The sequence below is a fragment of the Folsomia candida genome, unplaced genomic scaffold, assembly GCF_002217175.1.
Source record: "Folsomia candida strain VU population unplaced genomic scaffold, ASM221717v1 Fcan01_Sc042, whole genome shotgun sequence".
NCBI classification, from domain to species: Eukaryota; Metazoa; Arthropoda; class Collembola; order Entomobryomorpha; family Isotomidae; genus Folsomia; species Folsomia candida.
The window spans coordinates 312,431-336,803 of record NW_019091234.1 but is presented as its reverse complement, the minus strand read 5'-3'; the positions used below and the strand labels follow the sequence as shown (position 1 = coordinate 336,803).

Below are 24,373 nucleotides of genomic sequence, written 5' to 3'. Positions count from 1 at the left end.
TTTGCATTGTAATTTCAGTAGAAATAAAACTTACTTTTTACGATTTCACGATGGTCAAGATTTGAGAACAGGAGTTTTGGGCGAGACGGTGTCAAAGAATAATCTTCTGGATCAAAATCATAACGTGGGTTCATGCCACCCACAAAATTCAGGAAAATAACGAGAAAAACTAGGCGTATGCTTATCGATAGCCACATTTTGTGCCAAGAAACACTGCATGACATAGGATAAGCATGCACAACTAGTACCTACTTATTGTCTGGTGCCCAAATTATTTATACGTGAATGGGAACTGCTTTAATTTACTAAACAGAGTCATGCATAATCAGACAAATCGTAAAACGGAAATTAATTAAAAACCATAAACCAGTTGCAGAGCTTGAAGTGTTGGAAGACGTATTATAACTACGTCCGACGGTCCGAGGTCTAGATTCCATTCACCATAAACTCTTAGACTCGAATGCTGAGATTTAATAAGTGGGACACGTGAGGTTAAGCCTCATAAAATCATCAGTCTCATGAAGTTTAATTAGTCTCAATTTCAAAAAGTCCATCACTGCTTCGCATCGCGTTGGATTGCATCCATGCTCCCTCGGACCCTAAAGTTTTTCGAATGTCAAATATATGCAAGTAATTCAAATCCTTTAAATAAATTCACAACGAAACTCATCACATTTTATTTGGGTTTCTTTTAAATAATTCATCATCATAATCATCACTTTTACACTTTATGGCTTCAGGGGTGGTTGGGTTTTGTGTCGTGGGTGGGACCTTGGCTGGGTGTACCGTACGAGGAATAATAACGATTCCTGTAAATGAATTAAATGACTAGCTCTTTCTTGTTGTAAATAGATTCATGTAAACACGGACACATCTTTTGTAGTCTGTGCTTTCTCTTGTTTTTTTGCACTATTTTTGATTTGACACGCTACAGACTAACCAATTTGTAAAACATAATAACATTTTAAGTATTAATTCACCCACTTTTCTGCTGACTATCCACGTAAACACACTGACTGGTAGACTGAACTAGTGACTAGACTCACATTTAAGTAATTTTGAATCCATATTTACATTTTGCCCAAGCTAAGTATTAAGTTTAATTAATGAGCTCTGTTTCTGTTGCTGCTCTGAGAGAAAATTTGGGGTTTTTGTCGAGGAAGGAGAAAGTGGGTGTGTGGTAGAAAATGAATATAATTAGTTTTCATATGACGACGGTGTTTCTGATTTAATAAATCTAGACAAGTTGGTTATCAAGATATATACAGTTACATATGTATGCACTTATCAGTATAAGTTAGTCATGCTCTGATTATATGTAGCTTAATAATTGTGTAATAAAGGTTCTGAATAGTATTTATATTATTATGCGACTGATTATGCAGCTTGATGGACGAGACGCAGAGACGACGATAAGAGAGGGTTGAGGAGAGGTTGGGGTTAACATGGTGTCGTCGTCGTCATCGTCTGGGAGGTGAATGCGTACTTGTGATGGGCGTGGCATAGGTTTGGTTTGGTCAATATTTGCTTATGGGATTGGCTCATTTTCTTCTTTTTGACTTTGCACTTTGTGATTTCCGTAAAACCGAGACTCTGATTCCAGTTGATCTTTGCAAACTAGAAGCAGAGGTCGAGGGTCAATATTGCGGATTGTTGGCGTTCGAGTCCACGTCGCTGAGCCAAGAGGCCGGCGAGGGTGGGTACTCTTGGTAAGAGTGGGGATGGTGTGGCACGTTCGGATGGGGACCAATGTCACCAGGTGGTCCTCCCACTGGGGAGGGGGACACTACCGGGTTCCCCACTTGGCTGCTCCCACCTGCACAAAAGCCACGCATTTCAGAGCATCATTTAACGGCAAGATGTGCGAGTTAAGTACTAACCAAGCGGCGGGTAGACTGGAATTCCGTCGGGTGTAAAGTGTGGAAAGTGATGGATGGAGCTGCCCCCACTGCTGCCCCCACCAGACTCGTGCCCTCCGGGATATGGGGACCCACCCGAGCCGACATAAGTCCCATGTTGACTCGGTGTTTGGGGTCGACTGAAAATAAGTCAAATTTTCACACAAATTTCCTAAAATGCATTACTTTCTGATTTTATTCAAATCGACAGATGCGATTGTGTGGTACCTCATTTCCGGCATGTCTACAAAACCGTCGTTGCTGCTTAAATCATCACCTGCAGGGAAAATGAGTAAAAGGACGCTTTAATTTGACAAACTTTAGTTGCGTATCATGTGTACATAAATCTGGAGTGTGTTCTAAGCGAGAATTAGACCGTAGAAGTCAACACTCCCTCCAGGAGGATGACAAAATGGGCAAGGAACGAGCGGAAGGGTCGCATTCGATGGGACGCATAAATATTTGTGGGCAGGTTGGAGAAGGAAGATGCACATGTTATCATTGGGCTGGAATATGAGGAGGTGGAAAGCACGTCATAAAATATGCAGGGCTTCACTCATAGCTCGCACTTTCTTATTCAGCAGAATGTGGCATTACTGTCCCATTATGAATAAACTTATCCCCTAAACAGGACACACGACATGATAATATACTCCCTGCTACGTGGGGATAAATTACTCGGGACAAATTCATGTCATGCAAATGTCCTCCTTCTTTCCCGTCTGAATGAAGAATGACTCTCGCCGCCTGCGTGCCAACGTGTCAAAACTTATCGAGAGAAAACTTTCAAATTCCCCAATTTTTTCACTTTCTTTTGTGGAATGCAAAAGAAAAGTCAACAACTCAATACGTATCAGAGGCGCATTTGCAATTGTCACGCAGAGGACGCCGAAATGAAAGCTCGCCCCCTTTGCACCCCTCCATCTTTTTTGCTCAGGGGGAATAATAATGAATTGCTTATCGGGGAATATTCTTCCACGCGGGAACAAATGATAAACGTCCGAGTGAGGTTTATTTTATGCAGAGCTAGATGGGAAGCACTTAACAAGTCCGTCCACCATCACCACAGCCGAGTCAATGCGAGAAAGCGTTTCCCATTCATGAGCCATGCATAAAAGCTAAATTGTTGGGAATTCAATTATTCCGAGAACAGCAGTGTACACTAAATGCCCGGATTATTTACACCAAGTCAGTCGGCTGGTGAGGATTCGGGGCTGGTGTTGATGATGAGAGCTACATGCACGTACGTGGTATATGGCAGTCATTATTTCTATAATATACTTGGTGGCAATAATAGTTTGGAAATAGAATCATGAAAGACACATCTCTTGGCGGCGGTATTATGTCCATAAGAAGACTGCATATTTTCTGGGTGGATGGAGGTATGTAAAACGGAGCAGCCCTTTCAACGACGCCATTCCCATTAATCTTTATGACTCGGATTTAAACATGCTCGTCACAAAGTTGGCCTGATTATGTTGAACAAAGTGTGAAGTGCATTCTTGTGTGTTCACTGTTTACCCTTCGTGCCTATTTTAGCAGCGCAGCCCCAATATTATGTAAGTTACACATGGGGAAAGTGCATGCACAGAAGAATGTAAATCCTGTGAATTGAGCTGACTGAGTGGTCTTACTGTGATTAAATCCGGATTCGGAGTCACTTTTATCACCCATGTCTTTCAGCAAGTCGCCCTTTCCATCCCCTCCTCGGGAGCCCTTCAACGAGCGGAAGTATTGACCCCAACGCGTCCTCCCCGCATCCTTCTTAAGTCTCTTCTCCTTCGCTCTCCTGAAAAGCCACACACACCAACGAGAAACATGGTTAAGAGCTCATTTGCATACATATTTAGCAGCACGAGTTTTTATGTGTCATTTTTATTCGCTGTAAGTCTATCGTCACGAGATGTCGAGTCAGACGAGGCCGAGAAGAGCGGCTATTGTTATGACGGGCTTTGGGTTTTAGTCCTTCTGTCACTTTTACCATTTGAATGAGCAAGTCGTGGTGTTTTGTCTGACGTCTACATTTTCTCATAGGCACCCAGCAGGAGCCATTCTCTCGCTCTCTCTCCTTTCCCCTCCGTCCACACTCCACGATGCTCTCCTGCCTGCATATCCAGAAGGCGAGAAGGAGGGAGAGAAAGGACGACGACGACGACGACGGAGGAGGAAAGCAAAGTCAAGTCGTTCGGAGTAAGGATAAATGTGGTAAGTAACCCCCTCGGTGAAAATGCCCGGATTCGGTCGACTTCCTCCCGCTGGTGGATCCCTGTCTTGCTCATGCAGTGAGAAAGGGAGACATATTGATGGCTCCTTCAATGTTACGGCGTCGATATCTGACGAATTATGGAGCACGTTCAATTCACCAGAGTCCGAGATATGCAAAGATCACACATGCAAAACAAGACCAGCCAGCGAAACAAAGGCCAGCACAAATGTGCATCTCAACAAGAAGGGAACGCGGAGAAGAGGAAAGCCAACTTTCACAAGTTGGCATTCAAACTTTTAGTCGTCACCTCACTCAGGCGAGATAGATGCTGCACAGGCCGAAACCCGCTTTAAACTTGGAAGGAGCAACTTTCCTCGTAAAACTTGTATTAGAATATTTCGCTGTAGTTTGGAAATGAAATGGTAAAAGTTGTGCTAGACGTCGTGTGGTAGATCTTGGACAATAAGAACTCAGATGTGCTTTTCAACAATTGGAATGAGAGAGATTCGAAACGAATGGGAATTTCGAGTGGAATTTTGTAATGGTGAAAGTAAATTTCGAATGGGAGTAATTTGTATAAGAGAAAGTTGATGGGATAACTGTTGGAGAAAGTTAAATAAACGACCCGATCGGACCGACCCCCAAGTTCCCTCAGTCTCAAGGCTTCCCATCCTTCAATTCACTGAACAAATAGATTTCCATCCATCCCGAAGAGAAGTTAATACGCTCTCGACAAATATTTGCATTTTTTTCAAGTGGAAGGACAATAAGTCTCAAAATTTCCCAAATTCCTCCATTTTTGAGCATATTTCTCTCTCACGCACGCACACTTGACAAAAGTCACAGCCAACTTTTACTCCCAGTTTTTGTTTTTTTACGGAAGGGAATGAAAAGTGCTGATTTCGGACGTTTGTAATTCGAAGGGAAAGTTCCGAGCTGGAGGACGACCAATTTCATGTTTCCAGTTGAGTAGCCCTTTAGCCATGTAGCCAACAAATAAACAAATAGAGCAGAAGTGGAGAAGGAGATGATATGGCTTTTCGAGTGAACCAATAAACCTTTATTGGGCATTGCTACAAACGTAGGCTCAGACTTCAGTACGGAACATACTGCTCTCACCAACCAGTTTAATGCTCTCTCCCTGTCTGCCTCGCATTGTTGTTGACTCGACAAACAATGGAGAAGAGTAAACAAACAATAGTGGTCGCTCTGCCGTTGTCTCACATAATGACCACGTCATCTCGAAAGTAACAAAACCCACGGTCTGGACAGTTGACTTTCACTCTGTCTGTGTACTGTCACTTAATTGGAATTAAAGGGCATGTGCTCGAGAATAAATTAAAGTCCTGAAGCATCATCAACAAATATCGTGTACTCATCCTCGCAGTTACATAAATCCCACATTGCCCCGAATAAAAACTAATATGGATGTCTTACTAGATAAGCTACTTTTGATAATGAGGGAACTCTGCGTAGCCCCTTTGTGCGTGCATATGTATTGATATAAATATTCTGCTGATCCAATCCAACATGGGATTTATTTACTAGGAAAATCTGGTGAACGAGGGGGATTATATTTTAAGGTCTCCCCATCAGAACCCGTGCAAATGCGGAGGATTCCCTGTCGACGTGAAGAAGTGCTTTACGGACACAAAACGGAGAAAGTCAGGGTCCTTAAATTCACGCGTACCAATGTGCTTCAATAATATGCGTCTCTGGTGCTGGTCATTCAATTCATAGCAATTCCAGAGTCCGTTGGATTGGATTGAACTGTACCGTATGCATACTTTACTAAGGATAAGCATTATGATGATGAGACGTCAATCCTTCAATTTCCCACTGAATGGAGTCGCGTATTCAATTCTGGATTAATCATGGCGGCGGTGAAAGCAAGAAGAACATGTCCTTTTATTATCTTCCATTCAATTCTACTGGCATACAAATCCGGATAATGTATGAAAAGATGTCGGACTTCTGGCCAGCAAAGTATGATTAAACCACACACATGACAAATATGTAGTTGGATGGATTGGACTTATTTCAGCGTTCAACCAGCACAACTACAACCCTGTCTGCAGACCAATTTCTGTACAAAAATGAGAAAAAAGGAAGGAAATCATCGAGACGAAAGACTACTACGCCTTCCCTCCAGCCGAGGCTGAGTTATGAGCCAAAGTCACGTCAGCGTCAAGTCAGGGCGTTGTTGGTGTTGTTATTTTGTCGAATAGAAATATTTCAAGAAAGTGGCGCCATACCGATTCTGAAACAAAATTATTATCACAAAGTTATTTAAACTCTGTCAAAAAATACGTTAAAAAACTAACATGTATAATTTTATGCTTCTTACCTGGAACCAAACCTGGACGACCCGCATGTCGAGGCCGGTGTCTTGTGAGAGTTGTTCTCGGACGTGTCTCGCAGGCTTTGGACTCGCGTTGTAAGCACTTTTCAACGTTTCCAACTGCTTTGCCGTGATGGTTGTCCTTGGTCGCTTGTTGGGCGTGTCGCCGCCAGAGTCGGGACATCCGTTCGCCTCAACTGGGACAAAAAGAAAGGTCGCTCATCATCATCATCATGATAAGCTACGAGTCACACAACAATCACAAGTGGTGGCTTATCATCACATGGACAAAGAGCGTGGTTGGGGAAAGTGAGACACTTTGATGAAAATAAAAACACCGTAACTCTTCATATAATTTTGGACAATAGAAAACTCTGGGTTTTAAAATATCCACCAAAAACTGTGTGCAAATTTCATTCCATCAATTTCAAAGGTTAAGTTTAATAAGTATCACAATTAGCGTATTGTAGCGAACCTAATAACTGCTGACCTTTCGATTTGGCCGCTTCGTAGTCGGGTTTGCAGACGAGTTTGCGATCTTCCATGAGATAAAACTCGTCCCCCGTGTTGAGTTGTCTGGAGCACAATATGCACACGAAGCACTGGAGATGGTAAACATTGTCTTGAGCCCTTCGAACCACTTGCGACGGAGGAATGCCTGCCAATCAATCCCAATTTCAACGTCAGCCTAACTTTTATTTCATATGTATGTGTTAATAGCAGTAAAATTCTTGACTAAAAGCTCAGCAAATTGCGACTAGATCTGACCATGTTTTTCGCAACTGTGTTCATTTAGCGGATGGAAGAGAGCGAAACGAGCCGAGGATAAAGAGCTTACCTTGCTCACAACCGGCACATCGTGTTCCGAACCTTCTGTTTGAGAAAAACTTCAATGAGTGGGCGTAAGTGGGGTAAACATGAGACACATTTATACCTGAAAAAGTCCTCCTTGCAAAAGACTTGTCCATTTTTGAGAAAGCACTTGTCAGAGAGGGAACAGTCACAGTCGGAGCATTTCAAACAGCGAGAATGCCACGTGCGATCCACCACCTTCAGGATAAAACGGTCCAGAATCATTCCTTCGCAACCGGCACAACGCGGGATTGTCGCTACAAAAACAGACCAAGAACATGACATTAGCTTATTTTTATCTGTGAGTACTAATTTAAATATTTTAATCAAAAAGTAGATTTTCAGTCTCCTTCGTAGGGACGATTCCTCACCAAAGCAGGAATCCTCAACTTTCTCTTCTTGTTTAAGGAATGCGTTGAGCATTTCTTGCAAATCACACCACCAAACTCTCAAATCATGACATGCAAAATGTCTCAACTTTCACTTTGACTAATCTGAAGTTTCAGATCGACGAAAATGACGGATTCACTGCACAACTGAGAATGTCCAAAATTTGAGGGAAAATGAGACTGGGCGAGAGACCATGTTTGACCATGAGTAGCCTTGACAAGGGAGCCTTCGCTTTAACCAACAGCCTCCTACTGTCGACTGTGATGATGAGACATGTGTGCCTTCCATCCCAGTGAATGCATAGTGGATTGTTGCGAGGCTGGAATATGGATTAATCCCTTGTTGCGAGTTCCCTTATTCCTCGCCGTCCCTCCGCAGTCTCCTGATCCCCACTAATTCCAAACCCATTAACGAGTACATGCAGTCAGTATTTAGTGGGATATCGACAAGTAATCCCATCCATGGACTCAAGTCGGAATAATCACCTTTTTTGCCAGCCAACATACGGAAGCCTTTACTTATCCGGTTTCATATTCTGCACTGGAAGGAGGATGAACATAAGACCTTCGCATTAGGGCGGACAGGCTGCTTACAACTCTTTCAAAAATTTCCAATTATGCAATTGCACCACGTGAGCATACGTAACACTGTGAGTCGAATTGAGCCAATTTTTCGTACGGTGGAAAATTGGACGGAAAATATGGGCAAATATGATGACGGGTATAAATAAATATGCATGTTTGCTTATACATATTTTCATATTTTGTTTTCTATTTGGCTGGGAGGCTGAGAAGGGTGAAATTTTAGAATGAGATGATGAAGCCAAGCAAGTCAGTCAGTCGGTGTGGGTCCCTGGTTGTTGGGCTTAATACCCTTTTTCCTCCCAACTAATGCCCGGGTGGGGTGGAAATTATTGTGAGGAGCACCCTTTATTTTATTTCATTCCACCCAAGAGAAGAGAACAGCAGAGCTTTATTTGGACGGAGGGACAGAGTGAATATTTGGCCCATCGTGAATACCTCGCCACCAGCAGATTGTACGATGCACCACTTGTTCAACCAACTTTAACTCTGTGTGTTTTCCTTTTCATAATTTAATACAACGAATGAATGAGTTTAATCAGATTGTGAAATTGAGACTAACTTCATTATTGTGGAAAAATATGTGTGGTGCATGATACACACGCACATGTGTACATGCATTCTTGCGGACTTTCTCTTCTTGTTGTTATAAAAGCACGCTTTTCCATAATTTTTCTTGTAAAAAAACTGCAATTATTTACTCAGAAATTTGACCGTATGATAACTACTTCTCATAATTTTAAACTGAAGCATATTCACCGTTTTGTTGTATGCAATATTTACTATTTACCGTCTTCTAACTAGTCATAGGCGCAATCAAAACTTGGAATTTCAGTCACTTTTTTTGCCAAGTGCTTATTATTAAGTTGATTCCATTGCATATCTTTTCAGGAGCAGGATTTCAAGTCCCTCGTGGGCAGGGAATAAAAAAAGCAAGGATTTTGAGTTGGAAAGTGGATGAATCTCCACGCTGCACAAACACGCTGCTCCCTTATTGGCTCTTAGGCTACTCCAGCATTAGTAGCTTATTTAGAAGAGTTGAGAAAGAATAAAATTGGGAGCGGATGAAACCTCGGAGGAATTCAGATTCAATTTGTACTTCATTTGTCTCTCCCTTTCGAGGCAAATCTGCAGGAGGAGGAGGACCAGGCTCGCAGACAGCTTAGAGAGAAGAAGACTCTCATCCACTACCTTTCCTTGCATAAACTAATTCGCTACAAATTATTCTAGACAGAGGGATTTTTGATCTCTTTGTACAAAGTTAAATCTTCCTTTGTCCTTTTACCAAAAAAACTAATTTTCTCTCCTACACACTTTTCTCTTAAGGAATCCTAAGCCTTCGAACGTTCGTCTACCGCGTCCTCTGGCACAATTTCCAATATCTGAAGCCTTGATTTACATGCTGCACATTAGCTTTATGTACATGTCACGGCTGCATAACAATTTCGTGAATGGCGTGAACGAGTGACAACACAATCCATCCTTGCACCACGATCACGGGTCTACGACGACCAAGCTTTTCCTTTGTGAGTGGAGGGAACAACGGGCGACGGATTAGCGGTGAGATTTTGGTGGAACAACGAACCGGAACAAACGGATTGAAGCCCACTTCCGTCTTCCGCCCTGGACACGTGCGACAAGACCCGCAACACTTCAACACGGCATTTGACGAATAATCCACTTGTTGTCGTCTGAATATCAAACCGGGGAATCAATGCCTCGTAGCTGAGAAGCTAATTTACTGTCAGAAATATTGTTAAAGTTGTTTAATTTTATTGGGAAATGGTCATGCTATTCATTACCACAATGGTGTCCGTATGTGCCCATATACATACATATACCCGTTCACTGCATTCATCACCTGAGCCAAAACACATTAAGAAATTAGTTAGCAAACAGTTTTTGAAAGCGATTGAACGGAGGGAGAAAGTCGCGTGTTTTGCACGTGCCATCTTAATTCCCGTCTTTTATCCTGCAATCAGTCAGGTGCATGGACGCACGCCAAAAAACTCAACCCTTTCCTATTTTCACCAACTCCTTCCTCCACTCTCTCGACTTGGACAAATTATTGAGCGGAATATCAACAAAGATAATGATTCAGTCTCTCTGTTTGCCCATGTCATTCGATATCTGTGAGATTTTTAAGCCTAAAAAAGCCATCGCCACCGACGATGATGATCCAAATAGGAAAGAATTATCGCTAAAATCTTGATGCAATTTTCTCCTCGGTTGACCATCTACGCACACCCACCCAAGTCACACTCCATGACCAGGAGTAAACAGTTGTCAATTAGGAAATATGTGTATTATGCGAGTGCTGAGTGGCGAAAAAAATCAATTAACAAACTGTTCCACTCTTCATCACATTGGTGCTGCTCTATTCGGAATGAAAAAGCGATGGTTGCGGAGATAAGGTCAGATTCATCTCTATTCCGATAAGATCACAAACAACGAACTGGATCAAGGGTGGTCGTCCCTCGTGTGCAGAGTAATAAATCATGGACTTTGTAATTGATAAAAATGAGCTGCTTCATCATCCCAAGTGTACACAGGAGCCTGGTATCTGTTGCAGAGGCCCCTCGACGGGCAGAGAGGCGGACGAATGAATGTAGTCAAGTGACTTTTGACAAAGCGTGACAATCGGAGGGATGGATGGGCCTGATTTGGCCAGAGTCGTCTCATATGCCCCACGAGCATGTAGTGGAGCGTTTTATGGCTTTATCTCTCTCAAAGGGATTACCCCACTTCACGTCCGTGTCCTCAAGGGCCCTCCACTTTTTAAATGCTCAAATGTTTACACCAACCCAATAAATACTTTGTCATCTCCATCCACTCGCTCCCTCCCTGCTCCTCGCCACTCCAATCTAGGCTAATTCAATCAAATCCCATAGTTAGCATGCAGTGAAGATTATGCACAGCTAGCAAAAAATGACAACGACCCCTAGTTTTTTAGCCAGTCATAATGCGTGTGATGATGTGCAGGATCACAAATAATTATCTCTTTTCATTCGGGCAGTAAGTCCAGTGTATTAACTGTCGAGTGTTTGATTTGGATTATTATGCATTGAAAGTATAAATAGTGAGCAGGTGTTGTTTTGTTCTGCGAGGAATCTGATAATGAAACCCTTTAAGTCGTCGCATTGACTGCGACAGCCGTACAATCGCCCTTTTCATGTTGAGTCAATCTCCTTTTTGTTCCCTTTAATCCATCCTTTGTTGCACATAAACAGCAAATGCAGGCCCATTCGGCTGGACATGCAGTCGGTCGGTCGGTGGGGGTGGATGAGACTCGAGGATTCACTGACCACTACATGCGTGACGCACCACGTTCATAAATACATATGCGCCACACCCTGTTTTCCGATCTGCACACGGAAACTCAAATGCTTTGAACTTGAAACAAAGGAGGATTTCGATGAGTATTGAACAACATTTTGTTGTTCTGCATTACGAAAAGTTATGACCACGCCACACACGGCAATTATAATTATGGACACGGTCATAAACAGTGGTGAATTGTGGATTATCTCGAGCACGAGGGAGGCCGCGGTGGGGAGAGAGGAGCAGCAATGTAGGAGGGACACCATCTGGGCAATAAGTTAACTATTTAATGCCCAAGATGTGATCACCTGATAAGGTAATGGGAATCAGTATCATGATGAATGAATGAGGACCAGTCCCTTTCAAACCACGAACCATGCACGCGTACGAATTCAAGAGGTGCTGGCATTGCTACTTTTTACTTTGGACGCTCAAAGGAGCACAGATGGACCACATTGCGTATTAATTAGCATTTAGTGGAGCACTCCTCCAACAAAATTCAGCGACCTGCCCCAATCTCAACTCGCGCAGTGTTATTACGCAAGCAACGCCATTCGTCTCAAATTTTCCATTTGTCAAGTGGCCAAGAGAGAGATGAAATGTGACTTTGTAAAAATGTGCATTGAATTTATTTCCGTGGATGAAAGGGGATAAATATGGAACAAAAGTTGTTAAAAGGAAGGAAGGAAGGTGTGCACCTCCGGTTTTCATTAGTGTAATGACTCCTCTCTCCTTCCTTCCCTTTCCCATTGTGCCTTTGTCACTCGCTCTTGTTCAGCCACCACACACTCAAGTCCACAAGCACAACGAGACCGAAAATGGGTTCGTTTGCTCCATGTTGTTGTTCGAACCAATAAAAAGTATGAAAAAAACAAGCATGACAAACAAACTATATGGACCTCAGAAGACGAATAATGGAGGTTATATTTTGCGGTATGGGTGGTATGGGTTTAGTCAACGGCTTATGTTTTTTTTCAAATTCTGGGATTGAAAAGTATTTACGAGAAAGCTCTTTATTTACAATACGGGTGGTCTTCTCGAGTATCTTTGAGAGGAGAAAATAATAATAATATGCAAACAGAGGCTTGTCGAGGGGGAAGGAAGAAGAAGAAGGACAACTGCATGGCCGGACTGAACGCAGCTCAACAAGTTATTCCCCAGAAGAAGAAGAAGATGCATCATTCAGCCATCGCCTTTGTTGTCCTTGTGTTTGCTGGAGGAGAGAAAAGAGATATTTTATGCAGTCGCTCACAAAAGTTATCATCTCCAACAACCAAACTTTGAACAAGTTACGTAAGAGCATTTGTTTCGTGAAAGGACGACGGGGAAAGAAGAAAGATGATTTGTACAAGTTTGGGCTGGCTGGGTCGATTTTTGGGCAGTAGGCCTTTCCTCGTTCCTCTCCCCTGCCTGACTTTCTAATCAAGGAGATTGAAGTGGGTGGGACGAGAGAGAGTCGCACCACCACCACCACCACTTTCACCCGTACAGAAACTCTCTCTCTTGTGCCGGAGAGATGGATATTCCGAACGTATGTACATACATACACATGGGGAGCAAAAAGTTGGTTTCAACGACGGGGATGCGACCGAAGAAGGAAGACGAGTGACAAGGACACGCAGAAGTGAAATAATAACAGAAGTCTACAAAGTGCAGGATGAAGGATGGATATATGTCAATTTGTGAGAAAGAAAACTGAACCGTTCGATGCACCACCGCTCCTCAACTCCCTTCGTATTTATGATTTATCTCTCCATGAAGTAGACCAGCAGACCAGCCGAATGTAAGAAAATCCCTCATTTTCCAATACCCACAGCATGTTATCGAAACCTTTTAACAGAGTTATTTAGTCAAGTTCACGTCCATCACAATGCTCGCTTTTAGCCATGATTAAATTAATAATGATGAAGTGACACGGTTCACGGAGAGGTTGGACATCACCCAAAAAATGCATCTCTCGCTAAACCATTCCGGATTATTTGTTGTTCGTGGTGAGACCAAAAGTCTGGCCACAAATCCTGATGCTAATTTTGTCCACGTTAATGATATTCATCACGTTTTATTGTGTTGCATGATTTGATTTCTTCCCTAGTTATGCGAAATGATATGGACGGCGTTTTTGGGACTGAAAGCATAGAGGTTCGAATATGAACGGGAGTGGGGACGATTGAAATTGAATTGATCCAGATCACTTATTATTATTATTACTGCTATTACGGGCGAGTGGAACAAGGAGAAGGACACCATATGGGCTTTTTACCCCTGACTTGTTGTTCCCTCCTGTCCCTCACTGCTAAATGCTGCCGAGGTCCCTTATGGGCCGTAATAAATACTCGGATTGTTATTTATCCCATTGTGATCCTTCCTCGACTCCCTTTGTTCTCCGCCTTTGCAGGAAAATACAAATAAATGCAGAACTTTGCATTTCCAACTTTGCAGAGCACGCAGACAAAATTCGTATTGTTTGTCTCGATCGAATTGAAAATTGAGAGAGAACACGTTATTGCAAGAATAAGAACGTAAACAGTTTTCATCGTCAGCCGGTTTGATGAATTGATGAATTGTCCGTCGCTGATTGTGCATAATGGGCAGCAAGCTTTTAAGGATTTTGGTCAGACCGTGCAGCACAAAAGTCATACATAAATAGTGAACAGTTTGACTTTTACTTGACCCAACCACCTGTCACCGTCATTATTATTCAGACTGGTGCTGTACGTACACTTTGCCATGTTCAACATGCATCCATTTGGATTTCGAATCCATATATTTAGTGTGATTTGGGTGCGGCGCGGGTCTGGCAGACCTAAAGTTGTGCTACTCTCCTAATGGAAATAATGATGATGATGACTCTGCCCGAAACGAAATGGTCACTTAGCCACGATTTTATTCCGGAAAATAAAGTGTAATTTTTCCAACCAGAAGCGGATAGCATTAAAGAAATTATCCGAATGGTTTGCCTGCTTAGTGGCAGATTGTGCATAGATCGTACGTGTGGCGAGGCAGTGGTGGTGGTGGCATAAGTAATATCCTAAATTCCATAATTCCACCCGATTATTACTATGACCTCGGCGGAGGGCACCTTGCATACATTTTTCGAAATTGATGGTAAAATGTGTCTGATTATTATTACTTCTGCTCGAGGTCCATTTTCCATTCGGACGGACGGGAAATGGCTTTTGTGCGTCTCCTGGCTCGTAGGAGAAGTGGAGAGGAGAATCAGACCAAAGACTGGGAGAAAGGCTTCTTGGCGTCTGTTGGGAGCAGAGAGCACTCGGCGAAGGAAAGAAAGAACTAACGACAGATCACTTTAATGTGATGCTACTGCTCCTTCCTCCTCCTCCTCCGGGCTTTGAGGAAACAGTTGACAAAATTTTATTGCTCTCCACCACGCCATACTTTATCCTCAATGGCACTGCTGCTAGTACTAGCACAGAAGTAGCGTATACGTAAGTAGTCGCAGTGGTGGTGGTGCAAAATGACAAAGCAATAGCGCATCTTGGGCAGATATTTATTATGCTTTCTCCATACTTTCTCCACTCGAGTCGTCCAAGTTGTATGGATTTTTTCTCAAAAGCAAAGACAGTCGTTGATACGTGGCTTATTAGGACTGCCACCAAACTCCTGACATTCATGCCACATGCGAAAGAGCAATCTTAACGATGGTGAACTTGTCCATCCGTCATTAATTAAGGGACGCACGCACATGAATTGTACAAGACAATGGAGGGCAATAAAATTTGCAAATTATGAAATTGTGCTACTACGAGTATTGATCCGTTGGAAAGGAGGCGTTCTGAATTCCCGGGTGAGCTACAAAATGAAAAAGGAATAATAACACCAACTTTCTCCGACGTTCTTTACGTGACTTTCCCATTATCGCCGCTCCTCCGTCGAAAGAGGGAGAGAGAAGTGGGAGGGAGGAGGACGCTCGTCCTGCTGCCTCCATTTCCACGTTTCCAACTGCACTCTAACGGCCTGCCCACGGCCGTGTAAAGGTCCAAACGTGCTACATAATTAATTGGGCGAAAGAGAGAGAGCTCGTGAGCTCGGTGGCCCGCTGTGGCATTTAACAACCGGGAGAACATTTTTGGCCTCTTGGCAGAAGGAGATGGACCGACCAGACACTTTGCTTAATTAAACCTCTCTCACCCACCAACTCAAGAAACTCATATGCCAAGAAAAAAAGCTACACCTTCTCTCAAACGACTTGACTCCGACTAAAAAACGCTGAAAGATGAAGAGACACTAAGGAGGAAGTAAGGAGCTTTTGGACACATTTTTTAACTCGCTTGGTTCAAGGAAGTGGAGAAAAGTACAAGGACTAGCTGCACCTGCCAATTTTGACCCACAATCCAGTCCACCTACCCACCCATAAAATATTCCAAAGCCTGAAAACTAGGCGAACTAAGCGAACCTAAATAAAACCATTCTCTCTTATTTACCTTCCAAATTATTATTCATTTCGCTAAAGAAATTAAAAAATTGCATATTTTATTCACGAGAAAGTCGTATCCCATTAATTTCTTTGATTTGATAGACCCAGAAAACTGACGAGTTTCTTAATTAAACTATTTATGGGTATTACGGCCCACAAACTCAACCTACATTTAAATCGGAGATATAATTGTGTAGAGAAATTGGGCAGAAATTTAATTCGAATGGTTAGATTCTCACCGTGATAACGACCCACTCGACGTCGTGGAATTGCAATTTATCGGTTTTCAATAAACGTACATATTAACTTTCTTCCCGGATTTGAGAAAATAAATGGAATGATGATGAGCGAGGAGTGAATAATGAAAGTTTGGATGAAAAGAATTAAATTTCAATCTCATTATTTATCTCAATTTCATCCCCATCATGCAAGAGGGCGAGAGGTTAAATGGAATTTAATATTTTACTCTGACCACCACTCCCACGACACAATCCAACAAAAAACTTATTACTCAATTCATCAATTATTCACTCGCTTATTTCCTTCAATTTTTGTATTAAAAGGTTGATGCATAATTTCGTATTGTACAAAATCATTAATTCAACTCAACTTTGGAAACCTCCTGTCTTTCGCAGAGGAATATAAGTAATACGGATAATTCGCAGCATTACATTTTGTATATAGTGGAATTTACAGTTTGTGGAAAATGAATGAATACATTTTAAAATTAATGCTTTTTTTGTGGCGAAAATTATCATCTTGATCAAAATTTGAGAAAAAGTTTCGTGGAATTAATCCAGCTTATTGGTACATATTAGATGATAAATATATATTTATATGGATGGGGAAAGGAGAGGATATGTTGATTGGGACGAGTGAGATTTTTAATCAAGTCCCTCGACGGTGGTCGTTGAATGGGTTTGGTGAACGAAGGGGACGAAGGGGAGGGGATCGCGTAATCATCTCATCTTATCTTTTTTCATGCACAATGGGACCGGCAACTCATCCTCAGTCTGTCTTACTTTTGACGGACTTCTTTCTAGTTTTCTACTACTTTCTAAATACTCAAGAATAGCTCTCCGACTTTCAACTCATGAATAAACAGCAGCAGAGCATCGACCTCTTATTTTATTTCTATCAAATAGCCAAGAAAAATTCAGGAAATATTAGTCTCATGTTTCCGCTTTATCATTCTGTCCATTAATCGAAAAATTGGAACAACAAAAAGAGTAATACCATTGACGGATGAAGTATCTATCAGTATCTGGTCTGCTGAAAAGATACGAGTTTTTTCCGATTAATTGATGTTTTGCCTTAAACTAAAAAAAGTCACACTAAATTTGGAAGCAATACCAAATTGGTGGCACCAATTACACCAACGTTAAACAAAATCTTATTTGCCGGTTAATTTCTCAGAAGATTATTTGTATAAAATTTATGCATGGGATAGCATGGCACGAATTGATTTTTGTTTTTATGTAAAATTGTTGGAACCACTCGTTGTCCCAATTACAAATAAACCGTCACAACGAATGTAACCAAGGGGTGAAAGAAGTGTGTTATCCGTATTTCAATTCAAATTGATGCATGTATGCAATTTGACCTTTAAATGACATTTCATGACCTTTTGACCTTGATGGGTGTGACCTACAGTGCCCATCTTCGAACTCGTCCTCTCTATTGACGTTAGGAGTTTACGTTCAAAATTTCAAGTGTCTATGTCTTTTCGTTCAAAAGTTATCGGAGCTACGGACAGACAGACGGACAGACGGACATAACGATCTTATAAAGGGCTTTCACCCCTTAATAATAATGTAAAGATGGAGAGTAGTGTTAATTCTGCCAACCAAACCATCATTTCATTCTCAACTCGCTCAACCATTTTGGTCATAAAAATCATAATTTGTACTATTCCTGTAAGTTTTAAATGATGATTTTTTAAGCCAAGTTTGGCTTAAAAAATTGAATAGGCTACAGTAATTAATTAATTTACAATTTTCGTATGTGTTGTATATGCCGTCATGCAGGCATCCGACTTTTTATTGAATTGCAAAAAAAAAACTTCAAAAATCTGTGCTAGCATTCACTGGGTGCGTATACTTATCAACCTGTCCAAATCAGGGCTACGCAATAATCTTCAAAATGATTTTGACGTGTGAGCCGACCCATGGATGACTAAAGGAGCTACGCTCTCGTCGGTCGTACGACCGGCAACTTGAAAAGCATGAGGATTGTTTCCCCATAGAGTTTTGTTTCCCCTTCCAGTTAGATATGTATTTCATGGAGCCGACCTTCTTGGCGACTGAGAGAAAGGTCACGGACCCCTCAGCCGTTGCGCATTTTAAGACGGAACGAGTCTCAAATTGAGAATCTCAAGGTGGTGAGACTGATTTTGAGTCCACGTGTCAAGTGGCCAATCCTGATTGCTGCGCCGCCTGGTGGTGCTTCATTGCAAACTCTGCCACGAGTCGAGTGCCACGTCAGCCATCACCATTAGCCGAGCAGCCTCAGCCAACGACGGACGGATTTTTGCACTCCTCAACAAATTTTGTGAAATTCAACAGCCAGAGGTAAATGTCCGTTAGTAATTAGTTTATTAGTGCAAGTCACATTGGGGGGAGGTAGGTGCTAGATAGTAAATTGGTCTCCCCTCCCACCTTCTAATAGCTGCAATTTGCAACTATTAGAAGGTGGATATTACTGCTGCCGAATTTAATATACAAGTAGTCGGTCTTCCCTCTCTCTGCGATAAATTAATCACACCTGTACTTATTTGCAGGTCGTAATTAACCATTATGGCAACGCAAAGAAACCTGGCCGTGAAGGATGAGCCCAAAAGTCCTGATGCGTGCTCCTTGGATGACTTTGAAGACGGGTGGCCTCCCAACAAACTTGTCCGCGTCGACTCTGGAAACTACCCAATTTTGAGGGGTCAAGACAAGAGGAAGCGACTACGGAAAGAGTGCTTGGAAGCTGTCAAAGCAGAAAATCAGTTTTTCGACGACTGCCAGAAGGATGGACTGGCTGAAGGAAACCTCAAGGGCAAACGAAAGTCGGCAAGAAAACCAAGTTTGGTGGCGACTGAGACAGCTCGGAAATTGCCACTTCGGGCGGCTCGACGAATTGGAACTGGAGGAGAAGGAGATCCACCAAGTTTCGTGCCGTGCAATCTGCCACGACAACGGCCTGCTTTTGAAGTCAGTCCTGCCATCTTTGAAGCCAACGGCATTCTCGGAAATGGGAAGGGCACTGTTTATCCCAAGTACGAACTTGATTCGCAGTACAACTTCATCATTCCCGAACCGCACAAGTTGAAGAATGCTCCGTGGAAGCAGAGTCCAATTGAGCCGCCGGAAGGGTTGGAACCAACCGTTTTGTAAGTTCTTGCAATTAAATAATTATTATATGAATAGCAAAAAAGATAACTGATGGTGTTTTAATTCTGCTCTTATTATATTACTGCTTGTCAGATCTGTGGTGGCGTCGGTGAACTTGGGAGCAGATTTGGACCTGAAAGCCATTGCTGATGGATGCCTGGACTTGAGCTATAATCCCGAGTCATTCGCACCCTTGGTCATGCGTCTCAAAGATCCAATCGCCACGGCCATGATTTTCCCGGCTGGCAGGATGACCGTTTCTGGGGCCAAATCGGTGGAGGCTTGCAAGATTGCAGTGAGAAAGTTCACAGCGATGGTTCGGTCGGTGGGATTCAATGTGAGACCGTTTGGAATGTTGATTAAAAACATCTCTGCCACCTTCAGTGTTGGCTTCAAGATTAGGTTGAGACACCTCTCCAAGAATCGAATGCTCACCCCACAAATAACGTGAGAAACCCAAATTACATGCTCATTAATAATCCATCTACTTAATTAATAAGTACGTTTATCATTTGATTCGCTGACAGGTATGAACCTGACTCGTTTACCGGAGTTTCGATGGCTTTGCCATTTCCGAAAGCTAATGTGATGGTGTTCCGGACTGGGAGCGGGATGATACAAGGTAATTAATTATCATATGTACCTACATTTATTTTGGAGGGAGTGATTTGAGATCTTTTTTGTTGGCACTACAATTATTTAATATCTTTATTTACAGGAGTTACCACTTTCAAGGATCTCGATAAGGTCTTCAAGATCATTTACCCCCACCTCAAAATGTATGCAATGTAGGAAGGCCAGGATCGCAAGAAACTATTTGGCACTCGAATTCAGTATAATCTTCAACTTTGGAAAAATGTTCATTCGTAAACAAGGATCAAATTCACATCAAATTAAAAATAACTTTAATTTCATCTTATTCTATTTAAATATATTGTTACTATTTAATAGAAATTTTACATACCAATTCTAACCAATGGTAAGAATTAAATGTGCACTTATCTTATTACATTGTTGCATATAAAAAGTATATGAAATACATAAAGCGACTCTCCGATAATAAAATTGAAACAATCGTATCTTAAGAAGTATTTAATATGTAATAAAACACGGACTTACAAAGGGGATGGTGATGCGAATCAAAATTGTGACAACTTTCACTACCGTCTTTGTTAAAATATCTCGTTAGAACGTTCCGTTTTTGGGAAAAGAACAAGTGTGGATGCTGTTCTTCTTGGAGCTGATGATTGGAACAATTATTTTCTTGCCGTTGCATTTTTTGTGACAAAAATTAACGGGGAATGTTGCAGAGTTGAGGAAATTTACAACTTTCTCCACACAGGTCGATACATTTACTGACTGACCAACATGACATGCTCAACGCCCACAAGATAATTTATGGTCAAGGAAAAGGTGTGTGTGCGTTTGTGTCAACATATTTCCATTTCTGAGAAATAGTTAATTCGAGAAAATTGAGGAAACGCGAAAGGTTGATTAACTCATTGCGACTTAATCAAGACGAAGTGAAACAAAGATTAGTGTATGAATTGTTGATGAGGAGTGACATGTTTTGGTCGATTTACTCAGAATTTGACATGTTCATTACCCTATCACCAATCAAAGGGATGGGATGAGGAGGGAGAAGGACGTGCCAATTCAGGTTGCAATTAAGAAAGGTGTTTGATTATGTCTCATGCTACGAAATATATTTAACTATTCGCATAGTTTCAGCTTGGGAACATATTGGAAGGATTGATTTAGAAAGAAAACTGTGATCGTGAGAGTGAGTGAGCAAAAGCTATAAAATAATTCGCCGAAATTGAGCAGGGATTAATCAAGCGTTCAGTTTTACACTTCTGCAGCTTTATTAATTTAATAATTTTCATCAAATTAAGTACTCTGATTTTTTAGAAATGTAGCCAGGAACAATGACCAGGATGCACCTGTTGCCCTTTGCCCCGATTTCCGATTTGTTTCAAAAGACAAAATAAACATAAAATGTGCTTTCATTTCCGGTTGTCATTTGTAGCAGAAAAATGGAGTGTTATGGTGGAAGAGTTGTGAGGTGGTGATTTTGAGATGATCAAATTATATGAACATAAAACAAGAAATGGGCAAACAAACTGGGGCGTACAATTCGTCATCGTTAGCTATACGACACGTATGTACGTATATTAGTCCTTTATTTCCAAACACACTTTCGCCAGAAACATAATTCTGGAAGTGAACCCATTCATTTTTCATCTCAACTCCCCACTAGTCGAATCGCAAGAAGTGTGTCCCAATATTTTTCTGGACAATGCTGTACATACGTAACACCTACTTGATTTGAGTTCAACAAGCAAACGAGTTTTTAATCGCGACGAGATTGCAGAGTAAATTCCAGATTCCCAGGCCACCCTCCGAGACTCCGTGTTGCCTTCATCCCATGTTCAACCACTCGTCACCTATCCCGTCTCACGTTTTAAAATTTAAATTCAGAAACGAGTTGAATTATTGTAAGAGAGAGTTGCAAATGAAAACACACACGCCACGGACAATGGTTCTTTAAAATGTGGGCTGGGTGATTGCTTCTGGTGGTGTAAATAGTTGGAATAATTTGTAATTTCCGTCAAGGAATAAAGGTTTTGGTGGAACATGGACTTATTGTTGTTATCCCATTGTTGCGACTTGATGAGCGTGGTCGTGGTGGTGCTATTCATTCATCATCAACTCCACATTATACATGACAATGCAGGAACAAGTAGAGTCAGGATGGGGCACACGACTAACCCTTAACATGAAGGCTTTCAGTCACCCTACGAAAGCCTGGCAGAGGATTCTCCACTGAAATAGTAATCTGGACACACACGCTTCCATCCAAGGGCCACGTGCGTCCCACCAACATTTACCATTCTCTCCCAACTTCCGATTACAAGAGCAGATGCAACAATTTCGCAGTGAGCCTCCAAATACAACAGTCGTAATTCCGATATTATGATTGCGATCCTTAATCCATCCTCAGCAAAACATTTCACAGACTTCTTCTTCCACTTTACATGGAGGATTTATGCTCATTAATATTTAGTATGACAACACAACTAACCAACTCCTTTGTGAAACAGTGGATGTTTTGTGGACAGTGGGAACAGCGAGAGAGATCCCGAAGATCAGAATCGCTCTTTGATGGCGACTGTCTGCTTACGGAGCGTGTACCCGTAATCTTGTGGGAATAGGCAAATTGAATTTGCTTGGCTGCCTGGTACGAGAAATCAATAGGTTTAAACATCCATGGATAAAATTGAATTTGCTTGGCTGCCTGGTACGAGAAATCAATAGGTTTAAACATCCATGGATAAAATTGTGCTTAGCCCACGCTCTGCCTGAGATTTCATAATACATGAAATGTGTAGGCCCATAATGCTTCTCGAAAATAAAACGCGATACAGCGAGGAGACAGAAACCAGAATACATGATTTTGTTTTGGTTGGGGAGCCAAAAGTGGTATGAAATCTAATTACAACCCTTGACATTGACCCCATCCATTCGTGGCAGGCAGGGAGGAATCATCATACCAGATTATGCACTAACTCGATCGCCATCGTTCGTGTCAAGTGCATGAGGAAGAAATAAAGTTATGGGCGTTATGTGTGTGGCCCTGGCATAATAATTCGATTCATGAAAGTTTAAAGGAAAAAGAGAGGTGAAAGTTGTCATAAATTTTAATGGTTGTCTTCCAAGTGGTGGAGGGGGGCTAAATCATTCTCCTCGGAATAGAATGGACACTGATGTTTCTTCTGGGTTTCATAAATATGATGCAGTTTGATGCAGTGTAGTTTAGCATATGTACAATCGAAACCTCACCATCGCAGCTAAGAGATTTAAGAGTTTAGTCAGGTTGGCTTACCTTCGAGGCCTCTGTTTCTGGAGAGGAGGGCGAGGAGGACGTCGGGCGGAGGGTCGCCAGGCAGACTGGAGCCGTTGGTGCCACTCGGGGGGAGGAGTGCGGGGTGGTGGAGGGCCGAGTGTGGGCCGCCGTGAGCTTGTGGTGGGGGTGGTCGCAAGCCGAGGGGACCGAATGCCGAGTGGGGATGGGAAAGTGGGTGGTGGGGGTGGCCAGAGGAGCCCATCGTCAGTTCACTACTCCCAACCATGGCTGCACACATTGTCCTTCACATTCACGACCACGCATGAAATTTATTCATCACAATAAAATTGCACGAGATTTTAACAAATCTAAAGTTTAACTTTAGTAGTTTTGCGGATTTTATAAAATTCATATTTGTTGCAACTGACCAAACTTAACTTATGCTTCACAAATTCACGCCATAGTATCTTCGATTTTACTAATACGACGTCCAATCTTAATTCTTAAATACAAGTCTTAAATTATTGAAAACATTTTGCGAGAAGACGTCGTCTCACGTTAATTTTTCTTCTGTTTCGCCTACTTTTGTACTTTCACCTTGAAGAGGGGATAATGGAGGAAATAAGTAGTCTGTCGACGACGAAGAAGAACCGCAGTCAGCCTGGAGCACAAGTGACGAGGAGTGAAAAGACCAGGGACAAAGTTGAGATCTGGCTGTGGACGAGGGTTGTGAAAGGACTTTCTCCTCTGCGATTTCTCCCTGCAATAAAAGCTCCCATAAAATTCTCGCTCTCTCCTCGCCCACCAAACACGGAGAGCTTTCCTTCCTCCAGCCCAACGAGCTTTCCCTTCCCTTCTTTCCACTGAGGAGCGAGTGGTTGTCATCGTCGTCCATGTGTGTGCAGTGCATGGAGCAATATCCATCCGTCCAGTCCTCCCATTATTATTACCATTGCGGAGCATTAGCAGCTTGGGCTTTCCTTCCTACAACGACGCTTTTCGCCTCCTCGACATGCCTGATGCCAGGAGAACAACGCTTTTCTCCGTCTTCAAAGAAATGCATGCACAAACTTGCATTATTCCACTCATTCCTCGGGAAGAATTGTATTTCGTGCTGGCCAAATA

The 24,373-nt window shown here is 42.2% G+C and overlaps 2 protein-coding genes across 4 annotated transcripts; one reads left to right on the top strand and one right to left on the bottom strand.

The window, feature by feature from the left end:
- Nucleotides 1-649: 649 nt before the first annotated feature.
- Nucleotides 650-24,091, bottom strand: LOC110861435 (LIM/homeobox protein Lhx3). Of its 3 annotated transcripts, none has more exons than XM_035844758.1 (10): nucleotides 23,288-24,091; nucleotides 7,380-7,554; nucleotides 7,284-7,318; nucleotides 6,921-7,103; nucleotides 6,452-6,642; nucleotides 6,360-6,364; nucleotides 3,533-3,687; nucleotides 2,127-2,175; nucleotides 1,881-2,038; nucleotides 650-1,816 (listed from the first exon to the last, which is right to left on the bottom strand). In XM_035844758.1, the coding sequence occupies exons 1-10, from the start codon at nucleotides 23,544-23,546 to the stop codon at nucleotides 1,638-1,640; spliced, it is 1,389 nt and encodes a 462-aa protein (XP_035700651.1). In that variant the 5' UTR covers nucleotides 23,547-24,091; the 3' UTR covers nucleotides 650-1,637. The 3 variants fall into 3 exon arrangements, with proteins under 3 accessions (XP_035700651.1, XP_021966234.1, XP_035700652.1); XM_022110542.2 differs by having other exon boundaries at nucleotides 6,936-7,103; XM_035844759.1 differs by having other exon boundaries at nucleotides 7,284-7,315.
- LOC110861476 (TATA-box-binding protein) lies at nucleotides 18,459-20,478 on the top strand. The gene is made up of 5 exons (XM_022110592.2): nucleotides 18,459-18,594; nucleotides 18,804-19,400; nucleotides 19,495-19,848; nucleotides 19,929-20,023; nucleotides 20,120-20,478. The coding sequence occupies exons 2-5, from the start codon at nucleotides 18,820-18,822 to the stop codon at nucleotides 20,191-20,193; spliced, it is 1,104 nt and encodes a 367-aa protein (XP_021966284.1). The 5' UTR covers nucleotides 18,459-18,594; nucleotides 18,804-18,819; the 3' UTR covers nucleotides 20,194-20,478.
- Nucleotides 24,092-24,373: the final 282 nt, after the last annotated feature.

What these genes read in the sequence shown, in the direction of transcription:
- LOC110861435 (XM_035844758.1), bottom strand. Translation starts at nt 23,546, where the DNA reads ATGTGTGCAGCCATGGTTGGGAGTAGTGAACTGACGATGGGCTCCTCT. An exon ending in TGCAAGGAGGACTTTTTCAG is followed by an intron (nt 7,319 to 7,379) that starts GTATAAATGTGT and finishes TTTCTCAAACAG; the next exon opens with AAGGTTCGGAACACGATGTG. An exon ending in TCCAGTCTACCCGCCGCTTG is followed by an intron (nt 1,817 to 1,880) that starts GTTAGTACTTAA and finishes GCTTTTGTGCAG; the next exon opens with GTGGGAGCAGCCAAGTGGGG.
- LOC110861476 (XM_022110592.2), top strand. Translation starts at nt 18,820, where the DNA reads ATGGCAACGCAAAGAAACCTGGCCGTGAAGGATGAGCCCAAAAGTCCT. An exon ending in GGGTTGGAACCAACCGTTTT is followed by an intron (nt 19,401 to 19,494) that starts GTAAGTTCTTGC and finishes ACTGCTTGTCAG; the next exon opens with ATCTGTGGTGGCGTCGGTGA. An exon ending in TGGGAGCGGGATGATACAAG is followed by an intron (nt 20,024 to 20,119) that starts GTAATTAATTAT and finishes CTTTATTTACAG; the next exon opens with GAGTTACCACTTTCAAGGAT.